This window comes from Accipiter gentilis, chromosome 1 (genome assembly GCF_929443795.1).
Source record: "Accipiter gentilis chromosome 1, bAccGen1.1, whole genome shotgun sequence".
Taxonomy (NCBI): Eukaryota; Metazoa; Chordata; class Aves; order Accipitriformes; family Accipitridae; genus Astur; species Astur gentilis.
The window spans coordinates 6,894,282-6,916,733 of record NC_064880.1 but is presented as its reverse complement, the minus strand read 5'-3'; the positions used below and the strand labels follow the sequence as shown (position 1 = coordinate 6,916,733).

At 38.4% G+C, this 22,452-nt stretch overlaps 1 protein-coding gene across 2 annotated transcripts in view; it reads left to right on the top strand.

The window, feature by feature from the left end:
- Positions 1 to 12,499: 12,499 nt before the first annotated feature.
- Positions 12,500 to 22,452, top strand: part of LRRC38 (leucine rich repeat containing 38) — a 90,625-nt gene continuing 80,672 nt past the window's right edge. For both annotated transcript variants that reach the window (XR_007507354.1, XM_049811214.1), the window contains exon 1: positions 12,500 to 13,275. Coding sequence is in view for 1 of the 2 variants with exons in the window: in XM_049811214.1 (XP_049667171.1) it covers positions 12,525 to 13,275 (751 nt within the window). In the remaining variant the exon portion in view is untranslated. The remainder of the gene's footprint in view (positions 13,276 to 22,452) is intronic.

The following is a 22,452-nucleotide window of genomic DNA, read 5'->3' as shown; positions in this document are numbered from 1 at the left end:
CTTTTCCTTTCTGTATACAAAGCATGTTCCCAAGAATAAGCAGCTTCATGGAGGAATTGCAAAGATGAACAAAAGCTGGTGGAAAGAATAGTTTATGTTTCAAATGGGGGGAGGGCAGGCGGGGACAGAAAAGCAGGCTGATTGTGGGGATGGATACTTATGAATGTGGGGAAGGAGTGAGTCCAAAGTGATGTTCTCCAGTGGCCGTTCCTGACTGTGCCATATTTCATATGCTGGGATTTATCTGCAAATAATATAAATGAATAAACAGAAAGAGACCATCTACATAGTACTCTGCAGCCACAAGAGGGAGTGATACGTTCACAGGTACTGTTTTGTTTAAAATTCACTCACTGCAGGGCTGGATTTCACCACTTCCCTAGTCCCGGTGAGGAAATGGAGTAGAGAAATATGTTCCAGACAAGTAAGGTTTTGGGCTACAGGTTTTTTTGCCACATCTTCAAGCAGCAGCATGTTTTTCCATCCTGGCTACATGTCCAAATGGGTATGAAAATACATGCTTCAGTGAAGAGTTTGCTGAGAGAAATAAGGCATAGTGATCTTTCAACAGTAGAAACCAAGGGTTTTCTTGAAATGACAGCTCTTGTGGTAACCCCAGCTCACCTTCTGAATGGCAACCAAATTAAGCAAATAGCAGCAATTTGAAGAATTTTATTAAGGGTCAAAGGGTACCTCAAATGAAAATGAAACCAAGCACTGAAATCAGGGCAGGAATCATGGATGTTTCAGCTGTTGCAAAATCTGAATTAATTCAGATGTTATTCCACTGACACGTAACTGAATCGGGTACTGTAATCTCTTAAAATGAAATGCTATACCACTGAATTTAATAAAGAGTCTCAGCTGCAACTGCTAGCGCTTTGTCTAGCAGCAATACTAGACTAATAGCATGGCTTTACAAATATTTTTGCCAAATGTTTATAATATTGGATTGTTTTCCTGAAAAATAAAGTAAATAACTATCATAGCAAGGGAAACAAGAACAATAGAGGACACAAAAAAAAAATATCTAATGAACATTCATCATAATTAAAACAGTTATTAGATTCAGGGCTTGATTATTCTCTGAACTACACTATAAATCATTTATGTCTGGATAAAATGAAATGATGACTTGAGAATGTGTAGAGGGGTAAAGTCCCAGTCTGAGTTTAGAAGGTGGACGTAGAGGAATGTGATTAAACTGGAATTCACAAAGATAGACCTTATCTTTGCATTACTCAAACCATTGCATGAGATCACTTTTTGTGATACTAGCTTGTCAGGGGAGAGGGAAAGAAGGGAAGGCAGTCCAAATGCAGGATTTTCCTATCTAAGGGGTAAGTTAATTCATGCTTTAAATTAGGAAATAAATGTTTTATGCTTTGCTCTGTATTTGCAAGACCTGTCTTGCATAAACTAATTCTAGGACACAAAGGAGAATGAGATAGTTGCTCTCTTGGAGGCCTGCTCACCACTTTAATAGCCCCAAGCCATCTACTTGTGTCTTCGGATCAAGGCACTATTGTATTGTTAAAATATAAATATTTAAAAGCCCATGCCTTTTAAAATGGTAATGCTGAAAGCTTTTGAGGTGAATATCATCTGACTTTCAAGCTCCATCCTGTTGCTGCTTCTAGTTATTTCCATATGAAACAGTGGGGAAACTGAGGCACTGAGTGCTGTAGTGACTTTTCCAAGGTTACACAGAAGATCAGGAGTGGAAAGAAGTATTGCAGATTCTGCCTCCAGTGCCAACACTGTCTCTATTCCATAAATTATTTCATTAAATGTAAGTAATGAATTAAGAGGGTTTTCTCTTTATTGGAATGTTAGTATCTTTTTGGTTTCACTGCAGGAAACTGAATTAGAGGACCATGATTCATGTATTTGTAGGCGTAGGCAGCTGTACACCAAGTACAATACAAAGAATATTAACAATTTTAATTGCCTGCAGGCGCTATTGATAATACAGCATCTTTCACAGTGAAGAAGATTACTCCTAAAATAAGGGATTTAGAGCCATATATCTTATACCCTGTATAGCTTGTAAGTCTTACAGTAGTTTTATCCTTTCCCCTGTTTAAAAAAGGAAAACTGAGGCCCTGAGGTGTTACATTGTATGTGTGGGTTAAGGTAAAATGCTGGGGTTTAGATGGCTTTATTTGCCTTAGAACATGTATCCAGGGAGTCTGACCTGCACTTTATTAACGTGCATAATATTTATGTTGCATAAAACTGTGTGCACATAAATCTTCCAGAAAGTTCATCAAGAATTATGGAGCTCTATTCTTGGCTCAGCAGTTGTGACCCTTCATCCTTCTGCTTTTACCCTGTGTCAACTTAAGGTAATAATGATGTGCCACAAGGCAGTGGACAGACCAGACAGTACTTTTTAAAAGTAACAATAAGATGTCTGCTCTACTGAGTGATGCCCAGTAGCCATGTGACAATATTTCAGCATACTATATTTTCTGAAAACTGACAAGTCTAAAAGCAAGCTAAAAATCATTAGGGTTTTCCCAAACACTTGCATTAACTAATCCTTTATGGGGCGTTTTGTTGTAGGTTTTTTTAGCGTCAAAAGTGCATCTAGAATGATTCATCTTATTCTAAAACTAGTCACTAAAATCCTTCTCAGTGGTACAACTTGTAACTAGATTCCTTTGGCCATCCCACGGAACAGCGTGTGATACCTGGTTGGAATAGTAGCCAGAGAACATGCTCTTCTGGATAACCTGTGAATTCTTATATCATTTTGGTGAAAAGAAAGGTCCCACTTTTAGGGATCCAACAATAGCAATATAACAAAAAGTGATTTTAAACTAAGTGCCCCTCCCACCACCATCAAAATCTTTCATTGTCAGTAACTCCAAACACTCCAGAGTTGTTTCTTGGTGGGTAACTTTTATGGAGGATTGCACGGGTGCCATATCAATGCCTTGACAGCTATTCCATGCCTGTGTCCACAATAGTCACATAAATGCTTTGACACAGATATAGTACTGTCTGTGGTAGCTCTGAATAACTAGGCTGCTTCTGCACCTACTAAGAAGTTAACTTCAAACCATCTTCATTAAAACAAATAAAACCTTCTTGTTTAAGGAAAAGCAAGAAGATAGACTTGTACTTGCAGGAAAAGCAAATAAAGTGTTTATAAGGTAAGATCTGTTTCAGAAGAAGCCACACATACAATTTTAGCAAGTGTTTGCCTAGCATTGGTAGAAGGAACTAAGTAATTTGTGTAAGTGTCTGTGTCAAGAAATAAATGGAAGCCTTGCATTATATGTTTAGATGAGACATTTCTGACCATAAGTTATAGGAGGTGACTTTTTGGAAAACTTGGAAGATGATAACCTACTGAGGAATAACATAGAGAAAATGTGAGAATTAGCAAATTAAATCCCTGGTTAAAAACTGAAAAAACTTTCTAAAAAGAAAACAAATTAGCGGTTAAAATTAATTTCCAATTTTAGTTTTTTGTTGATAGTGTTTTGTTGGACATTTTTGGCTTCTCTATTTTTGGTCTGCAGCCATTCCATGATCCCTAAAAATGTCTTTTTGCTTAGAGCACAGCCTGAGAAAATTGAGAGTATAGTACATTCCACGAGTTACCATGTGAACAATATTTTGACCATATTCATCTCCTGTGCTATTAACTTACTGAAAAATTTACAAAAGCCTGAAGCGAACAGACTTTTTCTTCTGGCTTCCCTTCAAATTTGAGATTTAAGAGACTTCACTTATTCTATTTTTTGTGAGATTGCTTTTTTTTTTTATATTACTGAAGGAAAAAAAAAAAAAAAGATGTAGAACCATCCCAGAGATTGTGATGACTGTGAACTACACAGTGCATACTGCCAGCACTAATGCCCATTAACTTCACTAACATTCCCCAGGGAGGAAATTCTGCATTTTACCTTCTTTTGGTGATGTTTCTCAGCTTTAGTATCTCTGAAATGAGGCAGCCCCCAACATAGTAGAAGACTGTATAAACAGATGTATGAAGGAGTTCATCCAAACGTTAATTATATATGCAAAACAGATATACCTCCTGACAAAGGGCAGTGAGTTCCCCTTGCACAATAGCACTGTGTAGTAGTGTGCGACAACTCCTGGATGCTGGAACTGTGCAACCAAGTACTAAGACAGCCCCACCTCCCAGTACTAAGGGTCCCACTGGAGTTCTAGTATTTAAAACTACTACATACCACTGCAGTATCAGCATGTAGGCTGAAAGAAGTTGTGTTAAAGAGAGCAGCTGTGCCAGTGATTACTAATGCACCATTCAAAGTGTGACTGTAATAAAATTCTGGAAGTTATGTTTGGTATCACTGAGTACCAGAGAAGTACCCCCAACTCATTGTCGGTGAGGTAAGTAATTTCTGAAACAATTATGAAAGCTAGTTATTGTAATAATTAGCATTGGTTATCACCGTGTTTTTGAAAAGCATATCCGGAGGCAGTATTACAAGGGTCCAAACATCTCCCTTTTGGGGATTGCTGCACTCACTGATATAATTTCACCTGACATTTCACCCATCGTATTAACAACGCAAGTGAAATGTCAGAAGGCATTAAGTCAAAACACGCTGCCTTCCCTAAGGGACATTATACTTCTGTATAGCCAGAGAAACTTGTAAGAGCATAGAAAAGAGTGAAGACAAGTGAATGACCAGGATCATCTACCATGTACAGGACTGTAGATACTTCAGTTATGCCAAGAGATTGGTAACTATAATGAGTTTCTGTCATCTTGCAAACTTTTTTTGCATACACTAAAGCGTACGGGCCTTTTCAACATTTACTTTATACTTTAAAGGTAAAAACAAGTCCTTTGCATCAGGGGATTTCATTCTGTTGGTTCAAGGATCTTTGTCACCATTTTGTTTGGTTTTGTTCTTCATGTGAGTATAAAAGAACCAGGTATTTCTTGACTGTAGAAAGGGAATTTGATTTATTTAACATAGGATTAAAAAGGATGACAGCTCTGTCCACAGAAAGAGCTCTACAGATAAAGTGTAAGAGCCAAATTTTCAGTTGTTTCTGCTAGATTGCCCTCTCTGCACTCTCTGTATTTGATTTTTTCTTTTTGTGTGGTTTTTTGTTGCTTTTTTTTTAAGAAGGAACTGTACATACATTCATTCAGATATGGGCACATACACACAAACATACATTTGCACACACTTATTCTGTCAGTTTACTTCCATTTGAACACAGTGCAAGATTCTAGTGTTCCTTGTCTTGCCTTAAATCCTAATCTATTGTTTGTTGTCCCTTTGTGCTCCTTAATGTTGTATGGTTCCAGTGCAGAGATGGATGCGTTTTTGTGGAGTAATTATTTTGCAGAAAACTAGTTGTTCAAAATTAACCTGTAAAATATGGAATTGCACACTTGTGGGAATGGTGCATGAGATTTAATGAGTGTGTGATGCACTTCAAAGGGCAGTTTTCAAGCCCTATCTGGAAATAACAGTCTGATCTTTTAAGCACTTAGTTATATTTTTCATGAACTATTTTTATGGTAAATGGCAACAGAGAAGGGTGTAATAATTATTTCCATTATTTCTACCGCTCAACTGATGCTTAGAATTCCCACTGACACAAACATGCTTTCTGCATAGTTAAATCCATGAAGTGTATGCAGCAATAGTCAGTATGGTAGATGGGAGAAGGGAAATAAGCACAAATTATTGTCTTGGGTTTTTTTTTCTCTGCATTAGAAAAAGATCTAGAAGATCTAGCCTGTTTGGTTTTTTTTTTTCCCTGTTGTGACTAGCTTGTACCACATTAAATAAATTAAATTAATACAGCCAAGGAAGGTAGCTTGTAATATCTTTGTGAAATTCCCTTATCAAAGCAAACTGAGGAGTCATTAAAAGACCTTGACCTCCAATTAAATTAGCTGTGCCTTTGTAAATGGAACTGTTTTCTTGCTGGGTGTATATTTGGTATGAATTTGCATAAAATCCTCACAAGTGCAGCTTCTTCTTTGGTCTGGAAAAGACATTTGGCCCATTAATGTTACAATGTTAATAGGAAAATTAATTCAAGTCCTTTTTTTGTTTGTTTGGGGTTTTTTTGGTTGTTGGGGGTGTTTTTGTTTTGTTGTTTTGGTTTTTTTTTTTTACTCTCTGCTGTACCATGCAGACCCAATGATCTGGAAGGGTTTTATACTCAAAGAATATATATGTGGTAGTTTTATAAACATTAGCTGTCAACTGTTTTAATTGTGTAATTCTGTTTGCTGTTCATTAGAACAAAGAGGAATCTCCAAAGGGTTTTCTAGGTAGCACAGAGTACAAATTAAAACTATATACTTCCTACTGAGAGAATACAAATTTGCTTCCCAGATATTTCAGAATAATTTTGGTTTTCCTTCCTTACAAGAAAGGAAAACTTGCCTCCTTCTCACTAGAACATCCACCATTTGTCATACTTTACCCTCTGCTCAGCCAGGTTGCACAGTGGTGCGTTCAGCCTCTGAATGCTTTGATAAAGTGTTTAGCAGTTGTTCTCTCTAGAAGGGCTAGAAAGAGTGAGTGTGGAGTGCACAATTTGGAGGAAATCAGTTCCCAAGAGTTATTAGTTTCCTGTCTTTTGAAGCAAATATGCCATGTTTATAATGGCAATCATGGGTTAAAAATAACAACTTACTTAGCTTTACATCAGAGCTGGGTTAAATTTTGTGTTATCTTGGGGCTTTGAGAAATTGCTCAAATTTCCTTCTCTGTTTAGCTTCACTGCTTGAAACTTAGGTGCAGGTTGAAACAAGTTTCAGATACGAAAATTATATTCAACTCCAACTGCTACTTTAAAGTCACCTTTCATAAATTTGCTTTTACAAATCCTATGTTGGATTTCCTATATGTATTTTTATTTAGAAACTCTGAGCTTCTAAAGAACCTTAGATCTCTGATCTCCCCAAGTTTTTTTCAGATCTTGACAGACCCATTGGTAAATCTGACCAGATAAATAGTGTTTGAGAAGAAACCTGAGACCAGCTTTATTTGTGACTTCATTACGTACAAGAGTAGCAGTGGATATACCTGAGCATATCTCCCTTCAACATCTTAGGAGAGCTTTCACTTTTAGTCACCTTTAATTTGTTTTAAAGCTGTGGTAATTCTGGACCAGTATATGAACTATGTAGAGGGCAGGCGGTTGACTCCACTGTAGTGGCTGGATATAAACTCCTTCCTGAGGGAAAAAGGAGATATAATTTACACTGTTCCATCTCTTGTGAATGCTTTTAGTGATTGTAAATGGTTTACAATATGATAGTGACCACATGTCTGCGTAAGCCACATTTTCTAGAGCAGATGATGGAAGTCTTTTGATGGGTTTAGGCTGGTCTCATTTGGCTGCTGAACTGCAATGTCTAAAGTTTTCAAATTCAATCATTGCTGCTGCCACGTTGATTAATTTTGATATAATTTCCCTCCCAGTGGCATGGCAGCAGCAGTGACAGCAGCAGTGAAGGACTGGGTAGGTGTAATAATACAAGCTTCAGTTCCCTTCACAGTTTCTATCATCCCATAAATGGTAAGACAAAGTAATATACCCTTTTTCTCTTTTGCTTTTTTGGTTCTTCTTAGATATAAGATCAGAGGGAAAACTGTCCAAAGGTGCCCCTTGGCTGCATTCATAGAAACATGCCTGATCATAGCAGGGGAGGATTTTTCTCAAAAGAAAAAAGCACTAAAGCCAAAATGGTAAATATCTGAATAAAAATGGGACTTCTGTTCAGAGATGTTGTTTAGCACTTGAGTTCAGTGTTTGATTAATTGATTAACATACTGTTAGTTGTTCAAGTTTGAACATTGGTTCCCATGACACATTGCTAATGTATGGTAATGAGGAGGAAAAGCCTTTGCAATCATTATGTGCACCTGGTACAGCAGCCTCAGACATGACATGTACCTTAACTCAATGAAGCATAAGCCTGGAATAATAACTTCCTTCATGGAAAAATATGCTCAATTAGCTGTTCAAAAATATGAATAAGGATGGACGGTTTTCAATTTCAGTCTCTTGTAAGTAAGGATTTATTGGCTGAGATCTGAATCCTTCACGTGTGTCTGTACTATGATTGTTCTTTCTTTTTTTCTTTCATTACTCTAAGTATTTTGGGAAGTTTTGAGTACTTCTAAGGAGAGGCCTTGAAGTTTCTAAGGGAAAGGTGAAACCCCTGTCATTTTTCTGCAACGCTATTTCTTACTTCACTAGGCAAGGAAGTGAATGGTTTTTCTGTTATGCTTGCCATGACTGCAGTGTACTGCAAGCACACTGAAGATCCAAGACCAGTGTGGCTTGTCACTCCCTGTTTTGTTTTAGAGGTTTCTCTTAGTAGTATCCTGAATAGAAAATTAAAGGAATGGAAAGCCGGATCTTTGTTGTTTTAGTCCAAAGCCTGCCTACTGTTGTGCTTATTCAACTCCAACAACTGGGAGGTATGAAGAGAAATTGTCTTTGCTTCCTCATTCTCCACAAAAGGATTTGATACAAACTCCTCCATAGTTCTTTGATTATGAAATTGTTACCCTGTTTGTTTTACAAGCATGTTTTTCAAACCCGCTCTGTCCCTCTTGCCTTAGGGGACCCTGGAAGCCAGGATCATAGATAAAAGAGCTGATAGTTAAGGTTTGATCTATGTGGGATCCCATCTGTGTGGAGAGAAGAATTTGTTTGACATCAATTTCTAATTGGGAAGCTTGTGCTTTTTCAAAACTATATGAACTAAAATTTAGTACTGGAAGTATTTTTGGATAACAGGTGAGAAAGCTATGAGGGCTTTGCTTCGGAGTACTGAAGAAGTGTATCTTTATTTCTGAGACTACTCACTGGAGCAGTTTTGTATTTTACCAATAGTGTCAGTTGAAGACTAAGTCCTGATATGCATTATCTATTGCTATGTACTTTAAAATTCCTTAAAAAAAAAAAATCCAGCTCCAATAGGTGATTGGCAATCTATGATCTAGTGTCCCTGTTACTATAACGAATAGCCAAAAGGTATAACAGGCTGTGCAGATATCATGTGATTCAAATGACAGGAGCGGCAGCATACAATAGGTTTGTAATTTGGCTCCTCTGACTTAGTGCAATCAGGGAATTAGAAGCTTGCTTTGCTCCTTGCATTTGCTTCCCTTCTCAGGTCTATGCATTAGTTAGGCTTGCTCTGCGACACCTCTGCTGTCTTACTGTATGCCTCTCTAAAAATAGCACATAAGAACACCACCTGGATTATATCTTTTATTTTCTTGCATGGAGTGATTGGGTTTTCTTTAATAGGCCACTAGAAGAGGAAGAAGTGAAGCTCAGAGCATAGGTAAACTGTAGGAGCATGGTAAAACTTGGTAATAGCTTACTGGGAGAGACCAGAGTGGTTGTGGAATGACCGCTGTCCTGTAGGGCACAAGAGGGTGCTGTGCGCTTAGCAGATAGCAGGCTAAACCCCTTATTTAGTAGTACAGGTTACTGTAACTGACTGATGCAAATAAAAAATTAAAGAAGTAAAGCTTTAATATCTTATTAGATAGAAAGCTTTGCAGAATCTCCTTCCTGCTATCAAAAATCGCCTGAAATGTCTGGCAAGTGAATGAAGCTTGAAAAAGATTCAAAAGAATTTCTATGCTGTGAGGGAAACAGATGAGGTACAGAAATAAGCAGTAGCTAAGGAATTAATAAAACTGAACAGACAAAATGAAACAGGAAATGTTACACTGAAAAAAACAGGTCAGGAAGAAACGCTCTGAAATAAAGACAGCAGGAGAAAGGCGTCAGACCATGGCAGGTGGCCTGTGATGGCAGGCACTGCAGCTGGTCTTGTGTAGCTGAAGATCAGTGCTGTTACATGTTGGCAGTGAAACTCTGTTTGCCTGGATGCTGTGGGAGCAGGGCCGATGTTTGACAAACCTACGGGATACCTATCCCAAAATATCCAGAGCCTGATAGTAATCCCTAGTCTCCTGCCAACCCCTTCACAAACGTCTTGGGAAAGCTCCACAGATTCTGCGGAAAAATTGCAAACTGCTTATGAGTATGCAGAATAAGCTGTGAAGATAGTGTTGCTTACAGTGCCTCCCCTACAGAGGGCAATATGTAAAGAATACACATGAGCAGCTGAGCAAAAGGCAGGTCTGTTTCTTACAGAAAGGAGAGGTAGTTTTAGCAAGGGCTGGTGGAATTTTTAGTGAAGCTGAGTCCTGTTCCTACCCCTGCCACTAACGTCTTCTTGGATCTTTCACAAATTGTGCCTTATTGTCTGTAGTCTCGTATCTGTGAAATAGGCATAACAACACTGAGACATCACTGAAAAGAAAATGACAGACTCTGAGTCTGTACATTTGATAGAAAAAGGGTGGGTCTGTATAGGAGGAGCCATAGGGACCCTTAAGTCCTGTGTATTGATAACTTCATTAGATGGAGAGCTAGATCTTTCTATATAAAGTTATTATTACTACAAGGTCAGTTCTGCTTTCCTGTGTGACCTGAAGCCTTAGTTGAATTAGGGGCAGAAAAAGAGTAAATTACAGCAGGAGCGAGTGTTTGCAAGATATGGCCTTAAAAGTTTAAAAAGCATCAATTCTGCATGAGGAGTACCAGTTGCAGTTATTTGTTGATGATGATTCATTGAATCCTGACCACAAGAGTTATTCAGAGGTAGCCTATCAAACTTCCACTTCCTCTGTAATTTAAAGGTAAATATTTTGAATAATCACCTCAGGAATTTAATTGGGCTTTGCCCTAGTGATTTATAGAGGTGGCTGTGCCCATTTCTTTCTGGGTGGTGTTTTAAAAGTAATTCAAGACACAAAAGACACCTGGAGCAGGCTGTGTGTTTATGGGAAGGATCTAGAGGCTGGCTCAGGGTGGTTTAGCTAAAAGACCTATGAATTAGAAACAAGGTGTGTTGCAAAATATGAGAGAGGTATTCAAAGGTATAACCCTTCCTGGCATGTTAATTTCCTAACAGCAGTTCACAGAATTGCTGAGGGTGGAATGGACCTGTGGAAATCACCTTGTCCAATCCCACTGCTCAAGCAGTCAGAGCAAGTTGCCCAATGCTGTCCACAGCTGGGTTTTGAATCTCTCTGCCACAGCTTTTCTGGGCAACCTGTTCCAGGGTCTGACCACACTCACAGTAAGAAAAGAGGTGTTTTCTTGTGTTCAGATGGCTTTTAATCTGTGCCCAGGGCCTCTTTTTCTGTCAGTGGGTGCTATTGAGAACAGTCTGGCTCCCTCTTCGTTCCCTCCCAGCAGTTCAGTGTTTCTACAGACTTGCTGACTGAGAGGTTGATAATACTGCTTCCGTTATTTGAGCTTAAGTGCAGGTATCTTGGGAGGATAGGCTATCTTAGAAGGAAATTTTTGTACCCTGTCCTGGATGAAAGATACTCGGAATTCAGTTATGAAGTATGACCTTAAATCAAGATTACTGGCCTCTCTTTGACCTAGGAATGAGCTTTCCAAAGGTGTTTGAGTTTGTGCTTTAATATTCACATGCACCCAAATACAATCTGTCTCTTTAGAAAAATCTTCCCTAATAGCACAAAGGTGTGGCCGGAGCACTGGAGTCCCATTTCTGTCTGCTTACACAATGTGCATAAAGAGAGAAGGCTGGAGTTAAAAGTTAAGCTTGCAGCTGGCAGAGGACTTGCCTTTCTGGGTGTGGATTTGGGGATGTCAGAAAAACACAGATGCCTTATTGCAAAATATCTCTGCTGTCCCATGGGAGACAGGCAGATTGATTGTCAAATATTTCAACCCCCTGAAAATGAAGAAAATCTGTTCAGTTTTAACAAGCTGAAGATTTGATCCACAATTTGCACTTTCATGTGGCCCAACCGACATTACCAGTGCCATATTAGAAGGCAGCTGTTTTGGTCATTAAAACAGGAGAGAAAAAAACCTCAATTTTGAGACCATATTCCTTCTTGCCACAGTAGGTTATACTTCTTGGTTAAAAGACAATGGCTCATATTTAAATAACATTAACATGCTTGCTCTAAAAGCTGAGAAGGCATCCAGAAACAGCAAAAGTCAGTGTTCCTTGTCTTTGGGCTCCCCACCCCTCTTGCTGCTCTTCTGCTCCCTGTTCTAGAAATTAAAGAGAAAACAGTCCTTAGCAGTCAACCAGGATACTACCCTCACCTGCATTTCTAGAGGCTATTGGTCACCTTGATGTAGGCATACGGGAAGAAACAAAACAATTGATTTCACAAAGGTTTATTACCTGAAGGGCTTTTTAAGCATAAGCTGTTGCTGTCAGAGTCACAGGATCAGGTGTGATTTCCCATTTGCTGGAATATACAGCAAGTATGCAAACAGGCTCTGAGCTTTTTTTAGCTCACAAAAGCAAGGGAGTCCTTTGAAAGATCCTCCGTTTACCCAATCATCGCTTTCCCTTACACTGTACAGCATTATAATATTCTGACAGTGTAAATCCTCACATTTGCCTCCCTCCCTCTTTCCTTCAGTCACTCTCCCTCCCCCCTCCCAAGACTGCTGCTATCGGATCTGTGATGATATGTGATCTCCTGGATACAATCACACACACACACACAAGTACCAGGCACTGCTGCTCAGCTGAGCAAAATGTCTTTCTCTTAGAAGTGGTGCTCATCACAGCTTTCAAATCCTTGACGATGTTGCCATGCTTTCCTTTCTGCCTTCTGCCTTTTTCTGTCTTTGTCTGCCTGCTTTTCTTACCCGTGGGTCATTTTTGCCCTGCTGTCTGTAGCTGTATGGACTACCACACCATAGATTGCCGGGACCAAGGACTCCCAAGTGTTCCTAATCCATTTCCATTGGATGTACGGAAACTTCTTATAGCTGATAACAACATTCAGGCGATACCAGCTGATTTCTTTATATTTTATGGAGATCTAGTCTATTTGGACTTCAGGAATAACTCCCTGACCTCTTTAGAAGAGGGTACTTTTAGCAGTTCTACCAAACTGGTGTATTTAGACTTAAGCTACAATAATTTAACACAGCTTGATGCTGGGATATTCAAATCAGCAGAAAAACTGATAAAATTGAGCCTTGGAAACAATAACCTGGTGGATGTGGATGAGGCTGCTTTTGAGAACCTGGAACAGCTCCAAGTGTTAGAATTGAATGACAATAACTTACAAAGCCTAAATGTGGCAGCCCTAGAAGCGCTTCCCTCCCTGCGGACTATACGCCTAGAGGGCAACCCTTGGGTCTGTGACTGTGACTTTGCCAATCTTTTCAGCTGGATACAGGACAATGCATCTAAGCTCCAGAAAGGTAAAGCTCGGTGGCTTACAGTGCAGTATGTACGTTTGTCTTGGAGTATGTATGTGTGTCTTGGAGGGAAGGAGGGTTCTTGGTCAAATTGTCTGTGTGCTGCCTGCAGTGACCCAAACTGCATTTTGGTCAAACTGTAATTGCATGCTTTCAATAAATGTGTCCATTAAAATGATGTTGGCTTCGTTTTACCAGCAGGTCCTCTTCCCAGTTACGAAATAGAATTTAAAAATTAAGCCCTAATAATTTTGATTTATAGCCTAAACTTACATAGGCAGTGAAAGAGCCTTTTCAAATTCATTCAGCCCAGAGCTGGTTCTCTTCCAGACTTCATTTTCTCTCTGGTAAACATATTTCCTACAATAAGCCCTTTGAGCAGCTGTGCCAGCTCCTTAGGAAAACCGATTTTTCTCTCATTTTACTGATCAGCTATAAAGCTGCTACAGAAGAGTTAAATCCCCATTTTATGCAACGGCAATTGTCAGCCCTTTCCTGGAAGTATTTTGTTGTGATACTCTGTATTTGAACTCTCTCCAGTAGCTTGATTTTGGCTCTTTTCATTAAAATAGCACTGCTTCCAATACTAGAATAAATTGAAATGGCTCTGGAACACCCCAAAATGCAGGATATATAATTCTGGTATTTGGGCCAGTAATTTTCAGAAAAGCATGGAGGGAAAAAAAAAAGTATTAAGACTGCCATGTGTAGGGAATCCAGACTCTTGCTCCACATTTCCCACCCGACCCCAAAGCCTCTCTTAATCCAGCTTTAGCAGGAGATCATCTCACAGTTCATGCCTCCCAACAAGCACTAGGGCATAAACTCCTGCCACTGAGCTGCCCAGCTGCTCACAGAAGGCTAACTGCTTGGAGAATAAAAACTTTGTAAGGGCTACAGAGGTTATACAGGTATTGCCTGACAGGAAATCAGTGGTATTTGGGCTGTGTCTGAAGGGGGGGTTCTGTGCAGAAGATGGTGAGACCTAAAAGGCTGGGGGAGAAGAGCTCAGGAGAATGGGTTGAGATCAAGTAACTGTTTCTTTGAATTCAGACCAAAAAGGAGAAAAACATAGTGAGCCTACAAATTCATAGGTCTTTTCTCTCCTTTCTTGATCATCAGAGTCTGTAGTCAGTTATTTGAGTTCTTCCTATGCTCATGACCTTGGGTAGCATTTTTTTAATATACTCATCTAGGTTGCCTTTAATATTCTTAGCTGTAAAACAACTGTTTTAAGGAAGAAGTCATTTGAGGAAAAAGTGTTAGTTTTTTTCCTGTCTGCCTCAGTGAAACTTTCATCTTGATTCTTTCTAAACCAAACCTGGGCCTGTTCTCCCACCTTCCCTCATACTTTAGCTAAAGATTGCTCTATTCAAACCAAGTATTTGCCTATCTCATGCTAAACATCAGTCCACTTTTCCCGTGCTTTCCATCACTTTTAATGAACTTCTAGCTCCTTCCCCTTTATCCAGGCTGACTCTATTCAGTTTGAGAGTCTGTCCCAGCCCATCTCTCTTTCCTCTTCCACCTTTTCAGTGTTTCAAAGCATATCTAAACTTATGTCTGGAAATCTCAAGTGATTGAGCTTTCCCATAGTATTGCCAGTGTTCCCCAGTGTCTTGCAAGCTTAGAGATGCTTTCTCACAGCATTTTCTCTCATCCACAGATGTATTTCAGCCAAATAGCTAAAAAAACTACTAGCTCATACAGATCTTCCAAACTTTCAGTTAGATTTGATTTGGGAAGACGAGGAAAAGAGCAAATATGTAAATGGTTGGTTTTATCAGACCTGTCCCCCCGACATGGCCTAAGCAAATAATTTGCATTTGTTCCCAGCAGCAATATTCTGTGATATCTTTGCAGCCAGTCGTATCAGTGAAATCTAGTGCATGTATGCAGAAAAGCGTGTGAAGTCAGCATTTTCATTGCTTGTTGTGAGCTGCTGACACAAAAATACTGGTTGTCTCCTTCAATATACTAGCAAAATTTTTTTCACAAAGGTGAGGGCAAAACTAAACCCAAAAGGGAAAGACTGTCTCAGGGACATTTTAAAACCATATGGCCACACTTGAGTGCCTTTCAAAACAACTTTTGGAAAGTCAGTGTAAAACTAATTCTGAGATTTATGATTTGATTGCATTTTATATCCAGTGTTCAGTTTTTAATGATGTCACAACATTACACCCATTAGGAGCTAATCACATTAGCATTACTTGTCTAGTTAAAGTTGTCCAAAGCCACATTCGCCTGGCTTTTCCTGGGAGGAGTGGGAAGAGCAACTCACTGAAAGATTCAGCATTCAGACTCCCTGGCTTCCTCATGATACTGCTGTAAGGCTGGAGACAGAAGTACTCTTGCAGCAAACACATCAAGATAAGTAGGGCACCAGGCATTATGTCTGGAAATACAGCAAAAGAAAAAGATAGGGATACATTTTCAGGGCCCAAGAAAAGAGCTTAGTTATCTTGGCTACATGGTTTTCCTTTATAATTCTGCAGCAGCTCAAGTATTTGTATTGCATGGCCTACACAAATTGGAAAGGGCAGGGAGGGAAAAAGGAGTTGGCTGGTGTTTTTCTTCTCTTGGTTCTCTTTAAAAATAAACTGCGATTAGCAGTACAGAATGGTTCCATGACAGATTGGAGTTCCCCAGCCTTTAAATGGCAGGCTTTGTAACCAGGGTTTACTGAGAAGGGAAAACAGTGTGGAAGGGTGAATGACAGTAAACTTGCATTGGTGATCCCCAGTTCTTTTATGAAAAGTACAAAGCACTGCAAAGAAACCAAAGGCTCTGTACACTGTTGCGTGTCTTATGCTGGCTTGGGATGCTTCAGAATGGGTTAGACAAGAAGGGATATGCCAAAGCAGAAAAGAAGCGTGCTCCAACCAGTCTGTGGATGAACTAGGGTCCAGGGCTGCCATCTGCAAGTGTCACTGTAGCATAGCAGTCCCTCGAGATAAAGAACTGGTAGCAAGAAACTGGAGATGAATGGCTGGGAGAAATGTATTGACAGATAGATTTAGGTTCTGGGCAGTCATTTTGATTCCTTACTTTGAATGGCATTTCAAATCATTTAATGTGCCCTGTCTGCATGTCTGAAGAGAAATCACTGAAACTGTTAACTATTTACTAAGTACAGCTGCTGCTCCACCTTTTAATTTTAGCACTGCAGTACAATGCCATGTTAGTCAAAGTTACTCTTGTTTTTTGCAAAAGAAATACCAAGTTGATTTAAGAATTGGAGTTTTGTCAATGTGAACTGAAATCTCAATAATTGATCCTGAAGCTCTCCACCTCTGTAATTAAGGCCTCTGGAGAACTCGGTGATCTGAACAAAAGCCATACTTCAACTCATTAGTTTTGCAAAAGCTGGGTCCATTTTCCTTCTGGCATGCAATCAGAAATAGCTTGTAAAGTTATAACTTATGCTGACCTGTCTGACTAGCTGACTGTAAAGCCTCTTCCCAGCTGAGCTGCCTTTGCACATCTAACTTGTCGCTTCACACAAACAGCTGGGATTTGAATCATTTTACACATCCCAGCATTTATTCATCTAACCTAAATTTCTAAATGAAGGCTTAATTGGCAGTAAGTGAATACTGTCGCATGCCAGATTTGCGGGCAGACTTATTAAAGAAACTGCACTAAAAGTTTTGCAATCAAACTCAGCACTTTAAAACAGCAAAAATATTTTTATACTCATAAAAAGTCATTGAAACAAGCACTTCCATCATACTCCAAAACCAAGCCACATTTTTTCCCTCAGATTTGCTTATTAATTGATTAAAAATAAATCAGTGTGTATCGTGCAAAGTAGACAAAGGAACTGTGAAGATCAGTGGAATGGTGATAAGTGGAGCATATATATAAGTTGTTCTTTTTCCTAGAGAAGGCAAAGTATTCACTGTGGGTCAAAATGGTTAAATTATAAAACCTACAAAGATTTTCTGTAGAAGGATGTTTGATTTATAGAGGCATTTGTTAAGCCTGAATGGCAGTATGGTGGCCAATGATTCATATAAAGGCTTCCCATTAGGAGGAGCATGGAGATTAAGAATATTGGATAATTATTTGGAAATAGAAAAGTTGTTGTAAGATCTCTGTCTCTTCAAAGAGCTGTAAAAATTTTCATGGAAGGTTTTACTCCATGGGGGGCATGCAAACGCTCAGAACAAAAAATATCTTGAAAGAATAAAGGTCTAAGTTGGTCTTAAACATATTATTCAAAAAATTCAAGGAAATCATGTATCTGAGGCACATGCTATTATGCTCTATCCTCTCCTGCCTATATTTGATCCATCTTCTTGAGTTTTACAAAAAACGATTGACAAGGCTGAAGTTCTCTAAAGTGAGAATTGAAGAAAGCAGAGGAAGAAAAGTGTTTGGACTCTGGCAGAATAAATTAAGAAAAATATGAATAAAAGCAAGAGAGGTACTGAATAAAGGGAAGGATGTTTATAGGTTGAGAAATCATTTGGGGACATAATGTTTTGAAATTTTGAATTCAGTGAAGTCTAAGGAGATTTGGCATTTGTTTGTTTGAGATCAAGAGTCACCTTTGAGATTTCTTGCATTTTCTGCTTCAATGGGAGCTGGAAATCCTACAAAAATGCATTCAGTAGTTTCTCATATTTGGAAGGGCTTTCTTCTGCTTTCAGAGTTTGTCCTGTATCGCATTTTATTTTAGCTAAAAATGCGCTTTTCCTTTCTTGCCTCATCTCTCCACCTAACTTTTTTAGTAGTACTGTTTGAAACTCAGAGCTCATCCAGCAAAAGGTTGTCACTGGTGTACGTGACCTACAGAACTAAGGGTTGTGAACATTTCCATTTCAGTGTTTAAATACAAATGGCTTTGATAGAATAAATTTTTGGTGAAAGGTGCTGTTTAAAAGTAATGCATAGCACTGCAAAAGACATTTCTTGAAGCCCTCTGAGGATCTCATCTCAATTGCATTCAGATAAAATGCATGTAACAAATACAAGTAGTCTGCAGTGGCTGCATTGAAGTGCTTTGTAGAGATCTCTGTTGCTGTTTTTCACTTTCTGTGAACATGCTTTGGGCAGCTGCGCCCATGACCTTGTTTACTAATGACTAATGCATTTTTAACATTACTTTTAATTAGAGTTTATTCCTTGGAGTGTGACTGTAGTGTCTCCTTTTTGTCATCTTGCCCTCATTTTGCTTTTTATTTATTTTCTTCTCAGTATCTTTGGGAAAACCTTTTTGGGAAGTTGTGTAGAGATTCTGGGATTACAAGAAATAGTCAGTGTCTATGCTTTTTGTGCTAGATGCAATGGTGTTTTCTCAACCTTTTGTGTTTAAAACATACTCTATTCCCCACTATCCATTGCAAGAATGAAAAATTTTTCTGCCCTCTATTAAAACAGTATTAGACAGACTTTTAGCAATTTAATGAGAAGGTTTATACTGAGCATTTTTAGGGGTAGCCTATGTACACTGATATTTCCAGGAAGACTTGAAAAATTAATTCAGAATTGGCCAGCAACAGAATTCCAAATATAATTGTGCTGCCTGTGTGATAAATAAAGGAAATAGATGTTATGAATGTTTGAAATTGAAGAAGCACAAGTTTAAGTGAGGGTCAGTGCTCAGTGTTAGACTTCCCTGTTACAGACGCGATTAGCTGGCACAGTGTCAGTGCACCATCCTCTTGAATGCTAACATTTACATTCACACCACTAGAAACAGAACTGGTAAAAGAAGCCTGAAGAAGACAGAACTGGGTCCACTTGCAGAACTGTATCCCAAACTAAGGTAATCGCCAAACTTTACTGGAAGAAAGTTCATTAGTGGCAGAAAATCCCATGTCACAACACAAAGGCCATAGCTAGTTGTGTGCACAAGACTACAAATTTTTAAGATACTCAAAGGGGTTTTTAGTGCCAGTACTGAAACAGATGCTGTTTAGCTACTTTCAAGACTTTTGTAGCTAGTACCTCCTCAATGTGGATGGATAGGTAAATTCTGGTAAAGTGGCATATTTCCAGGTAAAGTTTGGCTATGCAAAAGAATAGGAGAGAAGGATGGCAGTGAGAGGAGGTAGGAAAACAGCAAGAGCGGGTGACAATGAGACTGTAAGCAGCCTTCTGGAACAGGAAACTCAAGACTGAATTCAGTATTAAAGCAGTTAAGAGATTCAGAAGTGAATTGTTGTAGTGAGAAAAATTGAATGATTTTTGTAAGCCTGTTTAGAAAGACTGTGCCATGAGGTAATCATCTCTTGCTTCTTGGGCTCTTCCTATAATCCCATTCCAATCTAAGATCTATTGCTAAACTTATTCTGTAAATAAAATAACATCTTAGTTCACTAGTCCAGGGCTTTATAGTAGCCCATGGCTCATGGAGAATGTTAAACATTGTCTTCAAAACAAAGCATCATAATTATGTGAGAGTACAGGTTTCATTTGACCTTCTAACCTAACTAAAAGCCAGTGAAACAACTGAGCATTTTGTAAGTCCTCTTGACTTATCATTCTTTATCAGTACCTATTTATTCATCTGCTTTGTAGAGAAGGCTGCCTTAACTTCATGTACTAATATAGAACCAGAGCAAGCTTCAGCTAAAAAGGACAGACTGTTCCAGCCATTACAGCCATTCAGTTCTTTCCCAAGTATCATGCACATGCTAGCACGTCACTAGTACAGAACATAATATCCATTTTTTTGGAAAGGAATTAAAAGCCTTAAGACATTTCACACATTCAGCAGCTTTTATTCCATTCAAGAAGAAACTCCTAACAGAAATTAGATTCCCTAACAAGCGCATCAAATCTGTTTCTATATATATACACATATATAAATACATAATTTGATATCCTAGTCATTTTCAGTAAAATGATCTGACTGCCACTGGCTTTTCACTCTGGTTCTTCCATCTTAAGGTTTTTTGGAGTACTTCCATCTTTCATGGATTTGAGGATGTGAGGACAGCATTTGCAGGTGTGAACACCTAATGTTAAACTTTATATTTAGGCATTGAGACAAACTGTTAAGTATCCTCTAATGCTGATCTGTAGGGCACTTGGCCATAAAAAATTTTATTTAGGGACCTAAATCTAGGCTTCAGGTTTTTTTAGGCTTTACTGTTCTGATAGCTTGAGGCTATTTCCAATGAAATTTCATATCTCTTCAGAGGCAATGCCTTTCTCACTGCTTATTAATACATTAGTGGCGGTGTTTAAGTAGACTAAAGAGAACTATAGCTGGAAGCAAAATACCAAACAAGAAATAAAATGCCACATTTAAGCATTTCCAATCTGTGTCTGCTACATTCAGCAACATGAGAGAACAGCTAAATTGCACCTAAAAGGGCAAATACCAATTTTACTTTAAAAAGAAATAGTATATTATAGTGCTTTTACATTTATTGTATAGATAGTAATGAACACATGTGCATGAAGCTCACTTAAATGTTTATGGCTTCAGATTTTTTCTGGATGTATTTTCTATACATACTGGTGTATGTTAGGAGTAGGCATTTTCATTATCTCATACTATTATACTTTGCTAAATGTTAGGAAACTATTTCTCTTGATACCTGTTTTTTGTGAACTCTAAAAAAACCCAACAGAATTGAGGCGTCTCTTTTTTTTTTTTTTTTTTTTTTTAAACTCAACATCCAAAATTATAACTGGGAAATCTCATTGATTTGAAGTAATGATATTGAAGTAATAATGAATTTCAGAAGTTCATTGATAAAAGATACAGTTAGCATAGGTATTAGAAATAAGCAAAGTCAGAAATAGACAAGGAGTCCTTCAAAAGAGAGTCAAGTAGACTTGGAGTAAGTGATACCTCTTGCAGCTTGTCTTTAGCTGGAGGAATATAAAATGAAACTCACAATACAATACATCATTAGTCAACGTATGTAGGGAAAAGCCATGTCAGATCCAAGAGCAGGCAATTTGAATGCACTTGATGGTCCAGCCAATGTAGTGTTTGAAAATTCCAGATCAAACAGTACCTATGAGAAACATGGTTGAATTATGGCTACAAAGTACCAGCAGAATGCTAATGAAATTTAGTATCTAGGTTTTTGTGGGGTTTTTGAGATGGGAAGATCAGTACCATTATAACTTGGGGCATTGTTTGTGTAAAGATTGGGTTTAGGCTGCATCCATTTTCTAAGAGCTTCAATTTTACAGGGGAAGTATTTCAGCCTTTGAAAGTAGGCCTGTGCATAGTCCTTTACAGAAGCAAATGCAAAGTGTTTATTAGGATCTAGTTGCAGCTTATTTGCCTACAATTTATTATCAAGGTTTAAGTACTTGACTTCAGTGGAGTTATAATCCTCTAACAGTAAGGCATCTCAAAGTCATATTGTTCTAAAACCCATTAGGGAATTTCCTTGAAATAAACTTTACCTGGAACCCTCCTGCATACTTCTTTATGAACACATGTATCTTTTTTTTTTTTTTTTTTTTCTGTTTAAAAACATGCCTCTCCTTTTAACACTATGGTTCTAGAATTCCAGCATTTTCACACTTCCCATGTTACTTAGGTGACCTATTCCTCAGGGTACAGACCCATATTTTCATCTTATTTTATTTTTTCAGTGTTAAGAGACAAGCCTATATAGAATCTAGCACCTGTCCCTTGACTGGGACTTCAAAGCATTCCCTTTTTAAAAGCAAATAATACATTACAGCTTGCTGGTATAGTACATCTGCTTCTTCAGAGGACATAGCAGAAAGATAAGAGTGTGTGACATTGTCCTTGGGACAGCTGGAGTTATTACAGACGATGTGATGGCCCTGACCAAAATAACATAAGCTATATATTTATAACACATTCACACTTGTTATTTCATTTACAGATTTGTTTGGTATGAAGAAGCAACTCTTTGAACACATTGTGGGGCAATGAGATACATATATAACTATCATCAAAGGTTTTCTTGCTGCAGCCAAGTACTAAATATCAAACTTCTTTGAGATACCATTTAGAAGAAGCCTGGCTGATTTTTTAAAAGAATAAATTGAACACTAAAAAATAATACTGTTAAAGTGTGTGAAAGTAGAGCACTAAGGTTAAATGGCTCTCTTCTGTGCTCTGGAAGTCTTGTGTGTGGGGACAGGTAATCTGACTGAGACAGTCTATATGCAAAAGAATCACCCAGAGGAAAAAAACCCACCTTATAATTAATACTGATCACTTTA